General features: G+C 42.0%; 2 protein-coding genes across 2 annotated transcripts in view; one reads left to right on the top strand and one right to left on the bottom strand.

The window, feature by feature from the left end:
- The window catches only part of MED12L (mediator complex subunit 12L), a 393418-nt gene that overhangs the window by 73924 nt on the left and 295582 nt on the right, over window positions 1-23912 (bottom strand). The window contains exons 19-20 of the mRNA XM_069975432.1: window positions 7717-7880; window positions 708-839 (exon numbers count right to left, since the gene is read on the bottom strand). Of these exons, the coding sequence (XP_069831533.1) occupies window positions 708-839; window positions 7717-7880 (296 nt within the window). The remainder of the gene's footprint in view (window positions 1-707; window positions 840-7716; window positions 7881-23912) is intronic.
- P2RY12 (purinergic receptor P2Y12) overlaps window positions 368-23912 on the top strand; it is a 56141-nt gene continuing 32596 nt past the window's right edge. Inside the window, exon 1 of the mRNA XM_069975435.1 lies at window positions 368-587. The gene's annotated coding sequence lies outside the window, so the exon portion shown is untranslated. The remainder of the gene's footprint in view (window positions 588-23912) is intronic.

The raw sequence follows: 23912 nt of genomic DNA, 5'->3' as shown, positions 1-23912 counted from the left end.
TTTCCACTGGTATAAACCATGATAAATTAGGCGCCTTGCCATGCTCTCCCCCAGACGAGCGTGACTTACAGCTTGTGTATGCCACTGAGAATGTAAGAATCTGCGCCTATTCTGTGGTGTACGACAGGGGCACATTTATGATGAATGTGCCCCTTATGTATAAGGATCACAGGGCAGATTCCTACCACATCTCAACCTATTATCTTTAATAAAATGTCCAGGTGTCTCCAGGTTTCCCAGCACGCGCCCAATACTTTAAGTTGGGATTAATGTTGATTACACAGTGTTCCGGATAATTACAAATAACTCGTATAAACACTTCATTGAACATAGTTCTCATGAGTGCTGCATCCAAGCTAAATACATTGGTTGTTTATCAAGCAAAGTCCAACAAAATCATCCAGGCGGGTGGAGATCTGACAATGATGGTCACTAGCTGCAGATAAGTTATGTTATTTTGCTAACTGGCTGGGTACTAGGAAAGATGTGAAATATAGTCAGTCCCTGGACTACAATGAAATGCTGATTTCTGACCAGAGATGTACAACATGTTCATGTCAAGGGTGGATGCAAAAAGGCAATTGAAGGTAGAGTTTCAATGTATTTTTATCCACATTTGCTGCTGTATATCAGGGAGGTTGTTGGTACTGTTTATACATGTTTTTTCTCTAGTTGTGATGGTATTGTAGGTTAATGTTGGCAGTTACCTGAATAGATCTCCAAATTTACTCCTTAAGTGACTACATGATACATAGAGGTCATACAAGTAGGCCAAAATACAGCGTTCTGGAGAGGAGCATTCTGAGGGATTGACAACGTGCTTGACTACACCACACAACCTGCAAACACAAGAGATCAGAGTTGCTATAGTCCAGTAAAAGAGTTAAACATATTTTTTGTGGTATTTTTACACATTTTCCAAATTTTACTATCGATTTTTTAAAATATTCCTGGAATCGTGCTGATTTTATTCTTACCACCACTATGCCTCTGTATGCTTGAAAACAGATTCAGAATAAACCATGGCAAAAAAAACTGTGGCTAAAGCAAAAGAAGTAACAAGATGATTGGCATAAAGATCTCTGCTGGGCTTCTCAGCATAAATAATAAGCCAAGTCCCCACTAAACCGTGACCCCCCTTTCCCTCTGTTACTTGTTTACTCCGTTGGCTGTTAGTATTCTAAAGGTGGTTAAATATTTGGTGTAGTTGTACCTCCCGCCATGCAGCGTTCTGGCTGGTGGATGTCTTCTTCCAAGGTGTTACTGCTTCCATATAATAGCATGGGATCTGTAGTGTGTTGTTTGCCCAGCCGGAGCTGTGCAGACGTTCTTGTGAGATGGAGATGGTGAGAGGTACAGCTCCACCAAACATTTATCTACCTTTGATTTATTTACAACCAACAGAATGTACAAGTAGCAGAGGCAAAGAAAAGTCAGGGTCTTTGGTGCCTCGTACACACTGGTGGTAGCTTATCCCTTTAAGAACAAAGAGGTTCGGCAGTGAAAATCCATCTCACCCAACTCCTATCTCCACCAACATCATCTGTCAGTGGAGACTTGGGATGCTCCTTTAATATAAAGTGTATGGGAGCCTTTTATGAGGATTTATAAGTTATGCTAAGAAACCAAATGGGATGAAAAATATATGTTGGATACATTTCTGTTGGATCCACATCTTGTTTTGGGGAAAAAACTGCAGTAGCAGCTTTCCAAAAAATGTCACGTGTTTCCAGCCTTAGGCACAATATCTTTTTTTTTTTTCTTAATTAGTTTTGTGGTGTGGTTTATTTTGAATCTGTTTTGTAGTATATTTTAACCATTTATAACTAATTAGTCACCCATATACAAGACATACAGAACTACATATGTCCGCACATTGGGTTAATGATCCATCTACTTTTAAAACACACATATACAGTAGTTGTATGGGCCCTGTGAGGAATATGGACAGTCTTGTTTTTATTCATAAATATGTAGATATTATATACGATCGTAACGATTGTAACTAACAAACATTGTTCTGTGTAATATGGTGAACGATTTCAGGTTAACGATAAACAATCTCGTTTGCATAATTTATTGTTAGTCATTAATCGTTAAAAATCACTCCAAATAATAGGACCCAAAGACCAAATGCTCTCTGTGAGGAGCAATAAGCATGGAGCTGCAAAAGGGGGTGGATAAGATTGTGGCTAGAGTGTTAAGATTGCACCTCTAAGGTAGGCTTACTGACTCCGCGACAGCAGGGGGGTGGATTCTCTTTCAGAAAAGAATTAAGAATATGGAATGTTTCATAACTTGCTCCAAAGAAAACGTATAGCCATAGAACCACTTCCATAGCGTTTGGGTGTGATGAGTCCAAACATTGTCTGTCTACCTGTCCTTGTCATCACATAAGGGGGATCTCACATTCTGAATGTACGGGGCATATAATGTTTGATATACAGTACTAGGAATCAGAACGTTGAAATATGAAGAAGGGCTGGAGCCTGTACCTTTGTCAGACCACCTGGGAAAGTATCTTTTTGATATTTTCAGGTGTGCTCCCTTGATAACTGAGGTGGATGGATAAAGCTCTGCCCAGCGGGGCTGAATCAGAGATGTCAGGTGAAGCCACCTAGACTAACCCCTATCAGGTCTTAGATAAAAATGAGACTTCATTTGAGGGTCACAAAGTTGGAGATCCAATCAACTTGGTTTGTGCACTATTTTCTATGCCCAATCCCCTGGGGAGGAAGGACCTATACAATCTTGTGGCAGTGTCTCTATGTTCTTTGTTAACCATCATTTTGTAACCAAGAACTGTACATTTTTATGCATTAAACCTAAAGGTTTGATGGTTTGTCTTGTAAACGAACCTTGTTAGCTCCATAAAGGGTGCGACAGTGTGTGACCATATGTTGTATAAGCAGGTGGCTTACTCTACGCTTGGGTGTGTCTGCTTGCGAGTGGAACACTTTTGGGGCACCATAAGTTGGGGTAGTTGGGGGTAACACTTTTGGAATAACATATGTCTCCCAGTAATATAACAGGGAGGTGGCAGTTGTGTACGTAAGTTGTGTTTGGGTGTCTGGCAGCGACTGGTGGGTCACGTGTATGACAATGACTGGTGGGTCCAGACACTGCAAAGTTTCGTGTTTGTGTTGGCCAGTGAAGAGGGAGAGTTTGTTGAAAAGTAGGTGTCTGGGTGTGCGGAAGGCGTCAGGTGGCGATTTACACTTGAGTTATGGCCCGGGAGCAGGACATGAAAGCATGGGTGCATGAGATGAATCAACCTGTAGGGCTAACAAAGAGTTTGTATGTTTTCTCCGTGTTTGCATTGGTTTTCTCCGGGTACTCAGGTTTCCTCCCATACCCAAAAACATACTGAAAGGTGAATTTAGATTGTGAGCCCTATTGGGGACAGGGAGCAATAATTGGCAAAACTATGCAAAGTGCTGCGGAATCTGTGTGCGCTATACAAATAAAAGCATTATTATTATTATTAGTGCAAACCAGGTGAACTTCCTCGATCCCCATGTCTTGTGTTTCCCCCTATGGTCTGCTTTCCCCCTCCCCCTAGTCATGTAACAGCCAGGGTTGGTGCATGTGACATGACAGGCTCTTTGACCTTAGTCTGACAGTCTTTATCTCAGTGCATGACTATATCCAAGTACAGAATAGACACTTTTTCTTCTGGCTATCAATATATTTCTAATTAGGAACCTTGAAGGCAAGTATCCCTGTATTATCCTTTTATTTTTATACCTTGGGCATGTGTTACACCTGGGGTATTAATGTTATACCTGGGGTATTAGTGTTACACCTGGGGTATTAGTGTTACACCTGAAGCATTAGTGTTACACCTGGGGTAATAGTGTTACATCTGGGATATTAGTGTTATGCCTGGGGTATTAATGTTATACCTGGAGTATTAGTGTTACACCTGGGGTATTAGTGTTACACCTGAAGCATTAGTGTTACACCTGGGGTAATAGTGTTACATCTGGGATATTAGTGTTATGCCTGGGGTATTAATGTTATACCTGGAGTATTAGTGTTACACCTGGGGCATTAGTGTTACACCTGGGATATTAGTGTTACACCTGGGGTATTAGTGTTACACCTAGGTTTAGTGTTGCATCTGGTGTATTGGTGATACACCTAGGGTATTAGTGTTACACCTGGGGTATTAATGTTATACCCGGGGTATTAGTGTTACACCTGGGGTATTAGTGTTACACCTGAAGCATTAGTGTTACACCTGGGATATTAGTGTTACATCTGGGATATTAGTGTTATACCTGGGATATTAGGGTTACACCTGGGGCATTAGTGTTATACCTGGGATATTAGTGTTATACCTGGGATCAGGGCCGGCCTTTGGGGTGTGCGACCTGTGCGCTTGCACAGGGCGCATCACTCCCGTCTAGCTGGGGGGGCGCTGAGGCAGAGAGACAGCTGTCTTTCTGCCCTAGCGCTCCTCTAGCTGGCCGCCCGGTGCCCCCCTCCTGTGGTGGCTTCCCCCAGCCTCCCCTCCCCACGTGCGCCGCCTACTGTGTCCTATCAATCTTGTGACTGCTTGCGGTCACAAGATTGATAGGACAGTACGCCCCCGGCTGATGCGTGCTCCCTGGGAATTCCCCAGCAGAGCACGCATCAGTGACCTCTGCGTAAGCCGTCGGCCTTGTAGTTCCTGCACAGGGAGGAAGTACCGGCCCCAGCGTGCGCTGAAGTCACTGGTGTGTGCGGTGCCAGAGAGCGCGCATCGGCCGGGACGAGACGAGAGCCGCGGCGGGGGAACGAGGAATAGGTGAGTTGTGTGTGTGTGTGTGTGTGTGTGTGTGTGGGGTGGGGGTCAATCTATAAGGGGGTACACAAGGTGGAAATCTATAGGGGGAGACAGCAAGGGGTCAATCTATAAGGGAGTACACAAGGGGGCAATCTATAGGGGGAGACAAGGGGTCAATCTATAAGGGGGTACACAAGGGGGCAATCTATAGGGGGAGACAGCAAGGGGGCAATCTATAAGGGGGTACACAAAGGGGCAATCTATAGGGGGAGACAACAAGGGGGCAATCTATAAGGGGGTACACAAGGGGGCAATCTATAAAGGGGTACACAAGGGGGCAATCTATAGGGGGAGACAACAAGGGGGCAGTCTATAAGGGGGTACACAAGGGGGCAGTCTATAAGGGGGTACACAAGGGGGCAATCTATAGGGGGTACACAAGGGGGCAATCTATAAGGGGGTACACAACAAGGGGGCAATCTATAAGGGGGTACACAACAAGGGGGCAATCTATAAGGGGGTACACAACAAGGGGGCAATCTATAGGGAGGCATCTATAAGGGGGAGACAACAAGGGGGCAATCTATAGGGGAGGTATCTATAAGGGGGGTAGACAACAAGGGGGCAATCTATAGGGGGTAGACAACAAGGGGGCAATCTATAAGGGGGTACACAAGGGGGCAATCTATAGGGGGAGACAAGGGGGCAATCTATAGGGGGAGACAAGGGGGCAATCTATAGGGGGAGACAAGGGGGCAGTCTATAAGGGGGGAGACAAGGGGGCAGTCTATAAGGGGGTACACAAGGGGGCAGTCTATAAGGGGGTACACAAGGGGGCAATCTATAAGGGGGTACACAACAAGGGGGCAATCTATAGGGAGGCATCTATAAGGGGGAGACAACAAGGGGGCAATCTATAGGGGAGGCATCTATAAGGGTGGGAGACAACAAGGGGGCAATATATAGGGGGGAATTTATAAGGGGGTAGACAACAAGGGGGCAATCTATATGGGGGATCTATAAGGGGGTAGAATGGGGAAATCTATTGGGGAGGCATCTGTAAGGGGGTAGACAACATAAGGGGGCAATCAATAGGGGAGGCATCTATAAGGGGGGAGACAACATAAGGGGGCAATCAATAGGGGAGGTATCTAGAAGGGGGGAGACAACATTAGGGGGCAATCTGTAAGGGGACAATCTATAAGAGGGGACAACATAAGGGGGCAAGCTATAAGGGGGGACAACATAAGGGGGCTATCTATAAAGGGGACAACAAGGGGGGCGATCTATAAGGGGGCAATCTATAAGAAGATACAACATAAGGGGGATGGACAACACAGGGGGGCCATCTATAAGGGTGACAATACGGGGGCCATCTATAAGGGGATGGACAACACGGGGCCATTTATAAGGGGTACAACATAGAGGGGCCATCTGTAAGAGGGGCAGAGGGGACAACATGGGGGGAATCTGTAAGAGGGGCAAAGGGGACAACATGGGGGCCATCTGTAAGAGGGGCAGAGGGGACAACATGGGGGGGGGCATTTGTAAGGGAGACTACAAAGAGGGGGCCATTTATAAGGGAGGGCTACTGAGAGGGGGGCCATATACCATAAGGGGACTACACAGAGGGTGGTTCTTATGGAGATCCACTTAGGGCCATATATAGGGAAGTCTAAACAAGGGGCCATCTATAAGGAGGCTACACAGGGGGGGGATATACTATAAGGGGGTCACATAGAGTCAGCCTACCCACTAACTGAGGGTGTAAAGGGGCCAATACAGATGTGCAGTTAGTAGAGAGATGAGGATGATGCCAGAGTGAGGAGTCTAATATGTCTGTCTGGCAGATTCTGTGGATTTGTGGCTCGGAGAAGTTCTCATGATGGCCCAGGGCAGATGGAGAAGAAGATGAAAAGGGAAGAACTCCGATCAGAGAAGACGTCTCCTGTGAGTCACTGGATATAACTTCACTGTAATGTATATGGTGTACAGAGCTGTGTAGGGCTGGCTCTACCTCTATAGTGATCTGTGTACAGAGGATTTTATTCAGTAGTGGCGGTGGTTTTAGTCAGTATGTGGTGGTGTTGTTCAGTATCAGTGGTGGTGTTAGTCAGTATGTGGTAGTGTTATTCAGTAACAGCAGTGGTATTAGTCAGTATGTGGTGGTGTTAGTCAGTATGCGGTGGTAATATTTGTTACTTGTAGTCTGGTACTTTGTTTTATTGGATTTAGTATACTGATTTGGTCAGTAACAATATGATAGTGATGGTAGTGGTTGTGGTGTGGCGGTAATATTTGGGAGGGTGGGGTGATGGGTGCTGGATATTGTTTGGAGGAGTAGGCGCCGAAAAAAAGTTTCGCACAGGGCGCCAATTACCTTAAGGCCGGCCCTGCCTGGGATATTAGTGTTACACCTAGGTTTAGAGTTGCATCTGGTGTATTGGTGATACACCTGGGGTATTAGTGTTATACCTTGGGTATTAGTGTTACACCGACCTTAAAAATCCTCTGAGCTCTGCTTATATCTTCATTTTCACAGATATTCTGGAGTTTGGGGCATATGCCTGCTACATATGCGGGCACATTGTAAATGTATTTCTGTTTTGCTCGGTATGTATATACTGACATGTATTTAGTTGCATGGAAACAGGTATGAATTGAGCTGTAGTCTATGTTAATCGCACATAAAACAACTTCATTTTCTACAGAGCCTGTACACCCTATAGAGAAGCATGAAACCAAAAGTTATGTAAGTGGAAAACTGTGGCATGGTTTCCTATGATCCCATACCCAGTGAGGTAAGGCTTCTGGCGGAACTATCTCCACACACTGTATATGGCAATCCATAGCAGCAATTAAGACCCTGTGCACAGGGCTCAGCCGTTTGTAAAAGCTATAACACTCATGGCTTTAGGAGTAGACCTAATTAACAAATTACAAACCCTTCAAATACTTGTGCAGTTTGATCAGAATTTAAAATTAGACAAGCATGGTAACGCCTGAGCACGGCCACAATGTACAGACACAGACGAGTTGTGTAACTTCCTGCCAGGCTGGACGATTTCAGCAGTAATTCCGCTTCCACCACGCTCAGTTCATTAAGGAGCTGAAAAACATAAGATGAGCTGGTTATCGTAGCAAGAACACAGTTATATAGCTTTATTGTCCTTTGCTCATTGCTTACTGATGTTTGTAGGTTTATTTGCCACTGTGCACTTCCTCTAAATAGACAAAACATTCATGTTTCCCCAAACCAAATATATATACATCTCAAAGAAATGAAAGAAAAGTCTACATAAGCAATTTCACAAATGCCAAGTGCATCATAGTAACACCGGGCACAAACCACTAAGACAAAGAACAACGGGGTCACGTAGTGTCACTTGTACCACATGCTTGACTGCTGCTAAGTTTACTCACTATAGGACCGCAGGATAGTCTTTTGGCAGTCTCATAGCCAGTAAAGGGAGTGTCAGTCAAGCATGTACACCGCCAACCAAAAAAAATTACATTCTCGTATATTAGATACTTATCAAATATCCTGTGTATATGGTTTATAGCACGGGTCTCCAAACTACGGCCCTCCAGCTGTTGCGAAACTACAACTCCCATCATGCCTGTACAGCTAAAGCTTTGGATTTAGCTGTCCAGGCATGATGGGAAATGTAGTTTTGCAACAGCTGGAGGGCCACAGTTTGGAGACCCATGGTTTATAGGATATAAATAGAAGCTGTGGCTAATCTAAGGGCCCTATTACACAAAACAATTATTGTCTGTACTCGCCAATTATTGGCTGTTTCAGTCAATTGTTTTGTATAACAGCTCATCGTGAAAGGCAACGATCATCCGAGATGCACAATATCAGCCGATCGTTGTCTTTCAGCTTTTTATAAAATCCCAACAATCTAAACATCGTCCAGACAGCCCCTCTCATTTTTACCTGCTCCCCCTGATCTCCCCCACTCGATGTCTGTGCATGTAATAGCACAGGCAGAGAGCGGGGAACGAGGAGGAAGCGTGGGCAGCTGCATGGAGGGGGGCTGCATGTAGGCTGATGGTTGCCTTTCAACACGGCCAGTAATCGGCCAAGAACAGCCAATAATATTTTTGTGTAATAAGGCCCTAAACCAACCACTAGATGTCAATATAAATGCTATTGTTTTACGGTATCCTATTCTATATCCTATATGATGGCTCATTCAAAAAGTATTGATAGCTTTAGATAACCTAGGCTCCATCTTTATTAAGAGCAGCCATAATGATTCACACTGTATTACACAAAAGAAAAGAAGTGCAAACATATATATATATATATATATATATATATATATATATATGACATCAAACTCATAAACCCTGAAGAGGTTAAACCTTATGTAACTGCACACCTTAATACTAAAAGAAAAGTTCTTGTGTTCCCCGAAAGTATATTTTATCTATTGAAGAGTCCATTCAACCAAATTACATATCAATTATTTAGAGCTTTCAACATTGTATTGCTTGTTAATTCTCTGTTTTATAATTCATGAGCCACCACTTCTATGATTTACCAAGAATAAAGCTAGTTATAACATTAATTATATATCTGGGCACAGAACACTGGGGGGACAGTCTCTACCTGCTTTTAATTAGATGGAAATGGCTATTACATCATGAGGATGCATCTCCATCAGAGGCCTGCAATATCTTAGTGCTAACTGACCAGACTTGCAGAGGATTTTGTAATATATGATGGATAATAAGGTAATTATTGCAAGGAAACTGTAACAGATTGGCCAAGATGGGATCTAACTTTTCTTTTCTTTTTTTCTTGCACCACGTGACTGGGGTTTTCCAACGCCCAATTTACCAGAATTGTTTAGTACTTTCGTTTTTCATGTTTAAATCTTCACAGACTTCCAAGCCAAAAACATAGTTCCTCAACATAAAAAAGAAAAAACAGGAAACATCTCTGTTTAACCCCTTAGGGACCAAGCCTATTTGGGCCTTAATGACCAGGCTCATTTTTCAAAATCTGACCTGTCTCACTTTATGCGCTTATAGCTCAGTGATGCTTTAACGTATGCTAGCGATTCTGAGATTATTTTTTCGTAACATATGGTACTTTATGTAAGTGGCAAAATTTGGTCACTGTCTTGTGTGTTTTTTGTGAAAAACATCAAAATATTATGAAAAATTTGAAAATTTTGCACTTTACGAACTTTGAAATTCTTTGCTTCTAAAAAAAGAAAGTCACATGACAAAAATTAGTTAGTAAGTTACATTATCAATATGTCCTCTTTATTCTGCCTTCATTTCATAAAGATATTTCACTTTTTTAGGGTGTTACGGGGCTTAGAAATGTATCAGCAAATTATCAAATTTTCATGAAATTTCCAAAACTGATTTTTTTAGGGACCAGTTCTTTTTTTAAGTTGATTTAGGAGGCTTGTATACTGGAAACCCCCATAAGTGACCCCATTTTGGAAACTAGACAGCTTAAAGAATTAATCTAGGGGTATAATGAGCATTTTAACCCTACAGGGGCTGGAGGAAAGTATTCACAATTAGGCCGGAAACAATGGAAAATAGAAATTTTCCAATAATATATTTGTTAAGATTAAAGTATCTCTTTTTAATAATAAACATGAGAGAAAATGCATCCTAAATTTTGTAAAGCAGGTTCTCCTGAGTACAACGGTACCCCATATGTGGGCATAAACCACTGTATGGGCACACAGCGGGGCTCAGAAGGAAAGGAGCGCCTATTAGCATTTCCAGTTCAGATTTTGCTGAAGAAGTTTCTGAGCATCAGGTGCGTTTGCAGAGCCCCTGTAGTGTCAGCAGAATAGAACCCCCCCAAAGGTCACCCCATTTTGGAAAGTACACCCCTCAAAGAATACATCTTGGGGTGTGGTGACTATTTTGAACCCACAGGTATTAGAGGAAAGTATTCAAAAGAAGACAGTAAAAATGAAAAATAGAATTTTTCCAATAATATGTTTGTTTAGTTTGAAATTTCTCAATTTCACGAGGAACAGGGGAGAAAAATCACGATAATATATGTAACGTAGGTTCTCCTGAGTAGAACGGTACCCCATACGTGGGCATAAACCACTGTTTGGGCACACAGCGGGGCTCAGAAGGGAAGGAGCGCCAATTAGCATTTCCAGTTCAGATTTTGCTGAAGAAGTTTCTGAGCGCCAAGTGCGTTTGCAGTGCCCCTGTAGTGTCAGCAGAATAGAACCCCCCCAAAAGTCACCTCATTTTGAAAAGTACACCCCTCTAAGAATTCATCTTGGAGTTTGGTGACCATTTTGACCCCACAGGTATTAGAGGAAAGTATTCAAAAGAAGACAGTAAAAATGAAAAAATAGAATTTTTCCAATAACATGTTTGTTTAGTTTGAAATTTCTCAACTTCACTAGGAACAGGGGAGAAAAAGTACCCAAAAATTTGTAACGGAGGTTCTCCTGAGTACAATGGTACCCCATATGTGGGCATAAACCAATATATGGGCACACAGCAGGGCTCAGAAGAAAAGGAGTGTCATTTTAGTTACAGGCAATATGTGGGTGTTTACTGGTTATCTGGGGTGGTAATGGACAATCTCGGGGTATTTACTGGCTATCTGAGGTGGCAACAGGCAATCTGGTGGGGTTATGGGCAATCTGGGGTGGTTACAAGCAGTCTGTGCCAATCTGGGGTGGTTACGGCCGATCTGGGGTGGTTATGGGCAATCTGGGGGTGTTTACTGGCTGTATGGGGTGGTTATGGGCAATCTTGGGGTGTTTACTGTCTATATGGGGTGGTTATGGGCAATCTTGGGGTGTTTACTGGCTATATGGGGTGGTTATGGGCAATCTTGGGGTGTTTACTGGCTATATGGGGTGGTTATGGGCAATCTTGGGGTGTTTAATGGCTATATGGGGTGGTTATGGGCAATCTTGGGGTGTTTACTGGCTATCTGGGGTGGTGATAGGCAATCTGGGGGTGTTCACTCACTATCTGGGGTTGCAACGGGCAATCTGGGGTGGTGACGGGAAATCTGGGGTGGTTGCGAGCAATCTGGGGTGGTTACAGGCAATTTGGGGTAGTTACAGGCAGTCTGTGGCAATCTGGGGTGGTTACGGGCAATCTGTGGTGGTTACGGGCTGTCTGGAATGGTTATGGGCTATCTGGGGTGGTTACAGGCAATCTGGGGTGGATACGGGCAATCTGGGGAGATTATGGGCAATCTGGGGAGATTACAGGCAATCTGGGGTAGTGACAGGCAATCCGGGGTGGTGACGCGCAATCTGGGGTGGTGATGGGCAATCTGGGGTGGTGACGGGCAATCTGGGGTGGTTATGGGCTGTCTGGGATGGTTATGGGCTATCTGGGGTGAATACGGGCAATCTGGGGTGGATACGGGCAATCTGGGGAGATTACGGACAATCTGGGGAGATTACAGGCAATCTAGGGTGGTTACAGGCAATCTGGGGTGGTGATGGGCAATCTGCGGTGGTGACGGGCAATCTGGGGTGGTTACAGGTAATCTGGGGTGGTTCAATAGAGAAGTCGGCAATCCAGCACTTAAAGCAGAAAAGTTCTTTATTTTTCCAAATGCCAGTATACAAAAAATACACCTAAGTGCAGTGACCCCACAGGACGCGTTTCAAGCGCATGCGCGCTCTTGATCACCCAAGTTTCCCTTGTGAACTACTTCCTTAAATCATCACCACTACAGGTGTAGTAAAGACAGGTGCACAAAGTTAACTCTTAAAACAAACAAAACTATTGCTGCGGTAACATATTCATTCAGAATGAAACACTATGAAGGCAAGAAGGAACTAACATGATCCATCTATTTAACACAATACCAAATACATTCATATGATTATAAAAATGATAAATACAAAATCAAATGAAAATATGTAGATGATAATATATTATGATGTATGAAACGTGATAAAACAAAATGGAACATAATAGATCTATATCAGTATGTGCAAGAACCCCAAAAGCAAAATAAATTAAATGTAATGTACAAACATGCAGGTTAAATGCCTGCTATGTACTGTTACTTTATTTATTTATTTATTTATTAATTATGTTTCACATTAATGGGGAAAATGATGGATTGTATCGGCTGGAATATTAAATAATACGTGACAAACTGTCCTAGTGTAATCATGTATATATTTGTATATATTTCATAACTGGATGGGTCACTAATAATATTTATGATGAGGGAATGCTAAACAATGCGAAAATAAGTGATAATAACTGCATGTGAATAACCTCTAATAATGAAAAACCGCATATGCAGCTAAGAGCAGTGTTATATCTTAAATTGGACTAAGATGTAAAGACCACTGATCTAGGTAGTATGACACAGCAGGCAACTGATGCAAGAATTATCATATATGTGTATATGTGGTTAGTAATGATACATGAGCTCACGGCGTATGTTCATGCCATCCGGAGCCCTAGTACCCAGTACAAATTGCCAATAGGCTTCACGGTTTTTTAAAAACTTTTCTGTGTCGCCTCCTCTGGCTTTAACATGTATTTTTTCTATACCATAAATCATGAAACAATCAGTTCTTTTGTCATGTTGGTTAATGAAATGCGCCGATGCGCCTGACTTATGTCGGAATGGATTACCGGTAATGTCATTCAGGTGTTCCAGTGCACGTATTTTAATTTTCCTAGTAGTACAACCTACATATTTAATATTGCACTGGGAACACTCGATGACATATACCACATTGGTGGAATTGCAATCTATCCTTTGTTTGATGTTATAGTTGCTAGTGTTAGAGTTATTGGAAAACGTAGTGCAAGGTTTGGCAAATCTACATGTACGACAAGGATGACCACCACATCTAAAGAAGCCATGTGCTTGTAGCCATGTAGGGGTCCTCTTATCTGTGGTGATTAAACTTGGGGAAAGCATATCGCCCAAGGTTTTTGCTCGCTTCGGAACAATTGCAAAACCTTGTGCCAAAATCTCAGACAATATGTCGTCCTCCATTAAGATATGTACATGTTTTTTAATGATGTATTTTATCTGATTAAATAACGGAGTATAGACCATAGATAAAACCGGTTTTGTTTTGGTTTGGTTAGAAATGTTTTTCTGTTTAGGTTTAATCAAAATATCTCGGCTTTTTTTGGAGACAATATGTTTAGCCCTCGTAATATGATAGTTAGCATAGCCTCTCATTTTTAATCTGTCAATCAATGCCTCTGTTTCCTGTTTAAAGGTGTTGCTGTTCGTGCAATTCCTCTTGAGGCGTGTGAGCTCTCCAACAGGAATGGCACAAATAGTATGTGAAGGATGATTGCTATCTGCCCTCAACAGGGTGTTTCCAGAAATGGGTTTACGGTAACTGGAGAAATTAATTTTAGATAATGGTGTTCCCCGTAAAGTTAAATCCAAAAATGTGATATCCACCTCCTGTAAATTATATGTGAATCTTAAATTATAATTATTGGAGTTTAAATAATCTATAAACAATGGTACGGGAGAGACATCTCCGTTCCAAATGATGATGACATCATCGATGAATCTCCCGTACCATTGTAAGTGCATGTAAAAAGGATTGGTATCAGAAAACATGAATTGTTCCTCCCAAAACGACATGGTTAAATTTGCTAACGAGGGGGAGTGTCTCGCTCCCATAGAGACTCCACTCCTCTGCAAAAAGAATTTTCGATCAAACATAAAAAAGTTGTGACTAAGCAAAAAAGATGCGATTTCCAAAATGTATTCATTTAAATCTGGAGTGTAATTTCCATATTTATTTAAGTGGAATTCCAGCGCCTGCAAGGCAACATGCCAAGGTATGCTGGTGTACAATGAAGTGACGTCACACGTCAGCCAGTGCCACTCTGGCTGCCACGTGACGTCACTCAGGCTGGTAAGAACATCTCTGGAGTCCTGTAAGTAGCCAGGCACACGTCTGACAAGTGGCTGCAAAAGATTGTCAAGCCACTCAGAAAGACGTTCCAGTAAGGAACCTGTGCTGGATACAATAGGACGCATAGGTGGTGGTGAAATACCTTTATGTGTCTTGGGCAGAGCATACATGATAGGAGTGATAGGATGATCTATAAGAAGATATTCAGATTCCTTTTTATTAAGGATGCTCTGTCCAAGACCATGTGTTACAATTTTTTCTAGCTCCTCTCGGAACTGTTTGGTAGGATTATAAGTGAGAGGCGTATAGGTGGTTTTGTCATCAAGTAAATTATTAATTTGTTGCATGTAATCAGACTTGTTCATAACTGTGACCAGACCACCTTTATCGGATAAAGGTGGTCTGGTCACAGTTATGAACAAGTCTGATTACATGCAACAAATTAATAATTTACTTGATGACAAAACCACCTATACGCCTCTCACTTATAATCCTACCAAACAGTTCCGAGAGGAGCTAGAAAAAATTGTAACACATGGTCTTGGACAGAGCATCCTTAATAAAAAGGAATCTGAATATCTTCTTATAGATCATCCTATCACTCCTATCATGTATGCTCTGCCCAAGACACATAAAGGTATTTCACCACCACCTATGCGTCCTATTGTATCCAGCACAGGTTCCTTACTGGAACGTCTTTCTGAGTGGCTTGACAATCTTTTGCAGCCACTTGTCAGACGTGTGCCTGGCTACTTACAGGACTCCAGAGATGTTCTTACCAGCCTGAGTGACGTCACGTGGCAGCCAGAGTGGCACTGGCTGACGTGTGACGTCACTTCATTGTACACCAGCATACCTTGGCATGTTGCCTTGCAGGCGCTGGAATTCCACTTAAATAAATATGGAAATTACACTCCAGATTTAAATGAATACATTTTGGAAATCGCATCTTTTTTGCTTAGTCACAACTTTTTTATGTTTGATCGAAAATTCTTTTTGCAGAGGAGTGGAGTCTCTATGGGAGCGAGACACTCCCCCTCGTTAGCAAATTCAACCATGTCGTTTTGGGAGGAACAATTCATGTTTTCTGATACCAATCCTTTTTACATGCACTTACAATGGTACGGGAGATTCATCGATGATGTCATCATCATTTGGAACGGAGATGTCTCTCCCGTACCATTGTTTATAGATTATTTAAACTCCAATAATTATAATTTAAGATTCACATATAATTTACAGGAGGTGGATATCACATTTTTGGATTTAACTTTACGGGGAACACCATTATCTAAAATTAATTTCTCCAGTTACCGTAAACCCATTTCTGGAAACACCCTGTTGAGGGCAGATAGCAATCATCCTTCACATACTATTTGTGCCATTCCTGTTGGAGAGCTCACACGCCTCAAGAGGAATTGCACGAACAGCAACACCTTTAAACAGGAAACAGAGGCATTGATTGACAGATTAAAAATGAGAGGCTATGCTAACTATCATATTACGAGGGCTAAACATATTGTCTCCAAAAAAAGCCGAGATATTTTGATTAAACCTAAACAGAAAAACATTTCTAACCAAACCAAAACAAAACCGGTTTTATCTATGGTCTATACTCCGTTATTTAATCAGATAAAATACATCATTAAAAAACATGTACATATCTTAATGGAGGACGACATATTGTCTGAGATTTTGGCACAAGGTTTTGCAATTGTTCCGAAGCGAGCAAAAACCTTGGGCGATATGCTTTCCCCAAGTTTAATCACCACAGATAAGAGGACCCCTACATGGCTACAAGCACATGGCTTCTTTAGATGTGGTGGTCATCCTTGTCGTACATGTAGATTTGCCAAACCTTGCACTACGTTTTCCAATAACTCTAACACTAGCAACTATAACATCAAACAAAGGATAGATTGCAATTCCACCAATGTGGTATATGTCATCGAGTGTTCCCAGTGCAATATTAAATATGTAGGTTGTACTACTAGGAAAATTAAAATACGTGCACTGGAACACCTGAATGACATTACCGGTAATCCATTCCGACATAAGTCAGGCGCATCGGCGCATTTCATTAACCAACATGACAAAAGAACTGATTGTTTCATGATTTATGGTATAGAAAAAATACATGTTAAAGCCAGAGGAGGCGACACAGAAAAGTTTTTAAAAAACCGTGAAGCCTATTGGCAATTTGTACTGGGTACTAGGGCTCCGGATGGCATGAACATACGCCGTGAGCTCATGTATCATTACTAACCACATATACACATATATGATAATTCTTGCATCAGTTGCCTGCTGTGTCATACTACCTAGATCAGTGGTCTTTACATCTTAGTCCAATTTAAGATATAACACTGCTCTTAGCTGCATATGCGGTTTTTCATTATTAGAGGTTATTCACATGCAGTTATTATCACTTATTTTCGCATTGTTTAGCATTCCCTCATCATAAATATTATTAGTGACCCATCCAGTTATGAAATATATACAAATATATACATGATTACACTAGGACAGTTTGTCACGTATTATTTAATATTCCAGCCGATACAATCCATCATTTTCCCCATTAATGTGAAACATAATTAATAAATAAATAAATAAATAAAGTAACAGTACATAGCAGGCATTTAACCTGCATGTTTGTACATTACATTTAATTTATTTTGCTTTTGGGGTTCTTGCACATACTGATATAGATCTATTATGTTCCATTTTGTTTTATCACGTTTCATACATCATAATATATTATCATCTACATATTTTCATTTGATTTTGTATTTATCATTTTTTATAATCATATGAATGTATTTGGTATTGTGTTAAATAGATGGATCATGTTAGTTCCTTCTTGCCTTCATAGTGTTTCATTCTGAATGAATATGTTACCGCAGCAATAGTTTTGTTTGTTTTAAGAGTTAACTTTGTGCACCTGTCTTTACTACACCTGTAGTGGTGATGATTTAAGGAAGTAGTTCACAAGGGAAACTTGGGTGATCAAGAGCGCGCATGCGCTTGAAACGCGTCCTGTGGGGTCACTGCACTTAGGTGTATTTTTTGTATACTGGCATTTGGAAAAATAAAGAACTTTTCTGCTTTAAGTGCTGGATTGCCGACTTCTCTATTGAACTGCAGTACCACGCATCCGCCAGATGTGAATCCGGGGCACCAGAGAGTTCTTGGTCGGTGAGCTGACAATATACACATTTTTGCTAATCTGGGGTGGTTACAGGTAATCTGGGGTGGCTGGGGTGGTTACAAGTAATCCAGGGTGGTTACGGGTAATCCGGGGCACTTGACTTTGGTGACAGGCGTAAAAAAGTGCCGGCACCATTTGGAACAAGTGTTCAGCAGTATATAGTATATACCGCTGATCGCTTGTACTGGGACCACACCGGGTGGTCACCGATCATTGCCCCATGCTCTCCGCCACCTCCGGTGGTGGAGAGAATAAAGCTTTGATCATTTTTAGGAATCCATCACTGTGAACAGAGTCTGTTCACAGTGATGGTGGCGGCCATCTTGGATCAGATGGCCGCCCAGGGAGGGGAGGGTCAGTGACCAGGTCACTAGGGTTAAATCTGGGGACAGGGGGGGGGGACATGTTCTCATCTCCTCTCACTGTGGATTCACGGTGAGAAGAGATGAAAGCGTTCAACTGCGCTGGCAATGTCCGTTACCGGTGGCCGCCGTCATACTGATAATAATGCCGATCGCCGGTGAGGGGACTTGCCGGGACTGACCCCACACTCTGCCCCAACCCCTCAGCTACCTCTGGTAGCTGAGAGGAGGGGGCTGCGGGCATTACCAGCGCCGCTGCACTATTCTGCGCCATCACCATAAAGAGATGATGGCAGCAGAATAGAGCCCATTAGTGATCGCTGTAAAAACCTGTATCGGCGGTCACTAATAGCATAATACATGTATTCTCTGGGTCGCTACGGTTACGGCAATACCACATTTGTATAGGTTTTTTTAACTATTACCACTTTGGCGCAATAGAAACTATCTTCCTAGTAAAAACCCACAAAACCTGTCGCCGCATTGCAAGATCTATAGCGTTCTCATCTTTTGCGCGACAGAGCTGGTTTTGGGCTTATTTTTTGCGGGAAGATCTGTAGTTTCTATTGATACCAAGTTTTATATGTATATGACTTTTTGATCTCTTTTATGACGTATTTTTTAAAGTGGATTGATAAAATACTGCTATTCTGGTACTGGGTTTTTTTATTTATTTTTTTACAGCGTGTCATGCAGTATAATTATTTATATAGTTTTATAGATTGGGTCGTTACGGACGTGGCGATACCAAATATGTATAGGATTTGTGTTTTTGATCACTTTTATGTAACGTTTTATAGTGTATGTGGAATGTAATTCCTTTTTATTATTGGGGGGGGGGCTGGGGGGTGTTTTGTGTGTTTGGTGCACTTTTTTTCACTTTTACACTAGTGTTCATTACTGTACACTAGTGTAATACTGATCAGTGATCATTGATCACTGATACTCAATACACTGCATTACTATTGTAATGCAGTGTATTGAGTATTTGTCAGCTACTTGCTGACAGGCATCTGCTCAGCCATACCTCTGAATGGCTGAGCAGAGGCATATCCATGGTGAGCCCGGGGGCCTTCATTAGGACCCCGGGATCACCATGGAGACCGTCGGGGGATCGGACTTCGCCGCGGGACTTCTGATCAGGTCAGTATACCCGCGGCGCCGACCGGAACCCGTTATATGCCGCTGTCATGCTTTGACGGCGGCATTTAACGGGTTAAACTTTCCGGAGCGGAGAATCCTTCGCTCCGGACAGTTACAGGAGGGGGTCAGCTGTCACACTGACCGCTGATCCCCCGTCCTGCAGCCGCCGACAGGCGGCAATTCGTTCCGATGCGTACGTCGTTAAAAGGAGTACGCATCGTAATAAAGCCCATTAGTGACCGCCGTGAAAAGGCAGCATGGCGGTCACTAAGGGGCTAATAGACTTAATAAGTCTTATGATTAGAGATGAGCGAACCGGGTTCGGATTCAAGTCGATCCGAACCCGAACGATCGGCATTTGATTAGCTGGGGCTGCCGAACTTGGATAAAGCTCTAAGGTTGTCAGGAAAACATGGATACTGCCAATGACTATATCCATGATTTCCACATAGCCTTAGGGCTTTATCCAACTTCAGCAGCCACCGCTAATCAAATGCCGAAAGTTCGAGTTCGGATCGACTCGAGCATGCTCCAGGTTCGCTCATCTCTACTTATGATACTAAGATACTCTTCACCTGGCAATACACATTGAAGTTGACTAAAGCCACTCTTATGCTACATTTACACGGAGCGATAATTCGGCCAATCGATTGTTTAACGATTTTGAAGCAACGATTTGGTTTTTATAACGATCAGCGTTTAGACGAATAAATCGTTAGAAAAATAGTTTGAAAATTCGTAAGAAAAATCGTTATTGCGATCGTTTTTAAGATCGCTTAAGCCTATCTTTTACATAGGGTAAACCGGTGAAAGACTGTTTACACAAAGCGATCTGCGCATTACACATGGCGGTAACATCCTGTCGCTGCGGCACACGTTACTTTTTGCAGCCGACACCTGGCCTTGTCAGTATAAGCTGCATAGAGTCCAGCTGCTGGACGCAATTACCAGAGAATCTTGACCACTAGTGGCTAACAGATTTCGGATAATTGCATCCGGAATCTGAACTTTATGCTGCCTAGATTGACATTGCCAGAAGTCCTCTGAAATGATTAACATGTGCCGCAGTGGTGTAAGAGTAGCCATAAATCACTGATTTTGTAGGGTTTAAATGACAGTTAGGCCATGTTCATTCAGGTGTGCCCGCACTCCAATTTACCATAGACCACAGTGTAAAGTACGGCCGGGAGCCGTACTTTACACTGTAAGTGCAGCCTATGGCTATGTTGACACAACGTCAAAATAGAGAAAAGGTGGTCTCTTTTGCTATTTAAAAAAATGTCCATTATTGCCACGATTTAACTGACTGCAATGACAATGCATTAAAATCAATAAAAAGACGGACGTCCAATGCACACAGTGTATTGAATAACGAACGTTATCACCGTGGACGTCAAAATAATGACAATTGTTTTCTGACGTCTTTTAGAAACAGTGGACTTTTTTTATTAGTTGTTCACACACCGTTTTTCTTTTTCCACAGATCTTTCTCTGTTTAAATTCAATGGACTGTTCAATTAAGCCGCAACCATAGGGGAATTAGTAATCCAAACTAAAATAATGTAATAACAGCCGTCATTGCACTAAGGGGAGGCCAGACAGCTAAATGACCTCTATTATTTTAGACTTAAAATGATGGACATCATTTTAAAGTGAGCTAAAAAAAACATTGTCTGAGCATAGCCTATTTTGTACGCCCGCTGCTCTCCGAACTGCGGCCATAGAAATTACACCTGTCAACCTGCCATAGTGTATGTGTATACACTACATCTGCTGTTCCATATACTTTAATGTACTCGATCATTGTAAATAACAACGGCCATTGTTGCAACCTGCAACAACGGACTCTGTTTATTGCTAAAATACAGTGTGTGAACGTGGCCAAAGACATTGTTTGTACATGCTGAAATCATACCCCCATGCCATTACCAATCACCAAAAATAAGAGTTGCGCCTATGGCCATCACATGTGTATGTCAGGATTTAGAATGAATTGATCTGTGCTGCCTTTTAAAGATCCCAGCCTCATTCTCTGCAGTGACTGGGACTAATCCTTTTTCACCATTTTATGGGTGTTTCCATGGTCATGCTTAGTGTATGGGACACAAAATCAGTTTGCTGAAACATTAAAATGAAACTTGTTTGTATATATATATATATATATATATATATATATATATATATATATACTCACTGAATTGAAAGGAATTAAAATATAGCTTTTATTTATCTTATTAAAAATTCAAACCAAAAAACAAAAGAAGAAGAAATCAATAAACAATAATTTTTTTCCTTCACGACCATCATCACTTAGTCCACAATTACAGTAAATTTTTTTGTGTAACTCATATTGCATCTGTAGTATTGCACAGTTCCTATTGCACATATGGTATTGCACACTTTCTCTTGCACTGATGTTATTGCACTGTTTTTTATATTGCATTTATGATTGCACCCAGTCTCTATTGCACTTCGTTGATTGCACACTTTATGTTTTGTTTTTCATCAATATTGCACATCAAACTGGTGTTGCAACAGTCTTTTAATGTATTTATGGTGCTTTCATATCATTATCCCTTCAATGTTTACAATTATTTCCAAATATGGGTTTATAAATAATAATTCATTATTTTATTTTCCTTTAGAAGTCCATTCATACACGATATTGGAGCCCTACGCATTTCTTGTGTGATTAGTCCTTAGGGGCTTGTTGCGCTTGTAGTATTGGAACTTCATTGCAGGGTATCCATGTGGTCAGCTCTGATGATGGCCGCACACTGATTCCTCTTCCCAGGCTTCCTTAAATATAGCCCATGATACCGCCTCCCTTTTGATTGACGTTCCTAGTGGCCACTCAAGAGCTGTGACTCAATCACAGCCTGGTGATCAATTAATCTTCCGTCCGGGATCCCGATCATGTGACTCAGGTTCAATCATGTGATAGATGTACCCTGGAACGCATAATGTGTTCCAGGCCTCGCTGTCAACTCCTCTCCTTCTTTATGTAGATATTTGCCTGAATGATACGCTGAGGCTAAAGCTGATTGCCGCAGACGCTTCTTTACGGGTATTGAGTACTTAAGATCCCTTTTACTTAAAGCACATATATGAAATGAAATCATTTAACCCTTCCGGTTTTATGGTGTTAAGCCGGAATGTCCATTGGGCTTCCTTTTGTAATAGAGTTCTATTATAGTCTCCTTGTCGCTTACTTCGCTCGACCACTTCCAGCACTTGACACTTCAGTTCGTCACTTCTCCCGGAATGTTCATCGTTGAAATGTATGGCTACTGGTGTTTCCCTTTTGTTTTTTATATCTCCAACATGCTCGCTGAGTCTTTTTCGTAGAGTTCTAAACGTTTTGCCCACGTATCCCTTAGGGCATGGACATGTTAGGAGGTATATAATTCCTGTAGTGGAACAGTTAGCAAAATGTCTCATTTCATACGTCTCACCTGTGCTAATACATGAAAAGGTTTTACTTTGATTAATATGTTTGCACATAGTACAGTGTCCACATTCAAAGGTACCTTTTACTTTCTCCTTTATTTTTCCTTTTCCTTTTCCGGGTAAGTAGCTGTGGACAAGTCTGTCCTTTAAATTTCTTCCCCTCCTGTATGTTATTTGGGGATAGTCTGGGATCAAATGTGAAATCATTTTATCTGCCTTAAGTAGCGGCCAGTATCTCTCCAATATATGTCTCACAGACCTTGCTTTTTCATCATAGGTTCCATTAATGCGGGTTATTTGTTCTTTTTCTATATTGTCATTTCTAGGTATTAGTAATTCCATCCTATCTTTTTGTGTAGCCTTCCAATAGGCTGTTCTTAGGACTTTGCGGGGGTACCCTCTTTGGAGCAGTCTGTCCCTTAGTTCAGCTGCTTTTACCCTAAATTCGGCCATGGTGGAGCAGTTGCGCCGAATGCGCATATACTGCCCCACCGGTATTCCACTCTTCAAGGACCTAGGGTGGCAGCTATCCCATTTAAGAATTGTATTGGTGGCTGTCTCCTTCCTGTGTATAGTGCTCATGAGTAATCCCTGATCGTTTTTCCAGATTTTTAAATCCAGGAAGGTTATTTCCCTCATAAATCTGAGGTTTACGTACCAGATTGTTGATGTTCAGATGGTCCACAAATTTTTTGAAATTCTCCACTGTAGAGGTCCATATCAACAGGACATCGTCTATGAACCTTGTCCATAGACTTATGTGTTGTGGCCATTCCCGTAAGTCCTCCCCGAAGACGACCCGATCCTAACTGTTCCACTACAGGAATTACATACCTCCTAACATGCCCATGCCCTAAGGGATACGTGGGCAAAACGTTTAGAACTCTACGAAAAAGACTCAGCGAGCATGTTGGAGATATAAAAAACAAAAGGGAAACACCAGTAGCCATACATTTCAACGATGAACATTCCGGAAGAAGTGACGAACTGAAGTGTCAAGTGCTGGAAGTGGTCGAGCAAAATAAGCGACAAGGAGACTATAATAGAACTCTATTACAAAAGGAAGCCCAATGGACATTCCGGCT

Source organism: Dendropsophus ebraccatus, chromosome 6 (assembly GCF_027789765.1).
Source record: "Dendropsophus ebraccatus isolate aDenEbr1 chromosome 6, aDenEbr1.pat, whole genome shotgun sequence".
NCBI lineage: Eukaryota > Metazoa > Chordata > Amphibia > Anura > Hylidae > Dendropsophus > Dendropsophus ebraccatus.
This window is presented reverse-complemented; position numbering and strand designations above follow the sequence as displayed.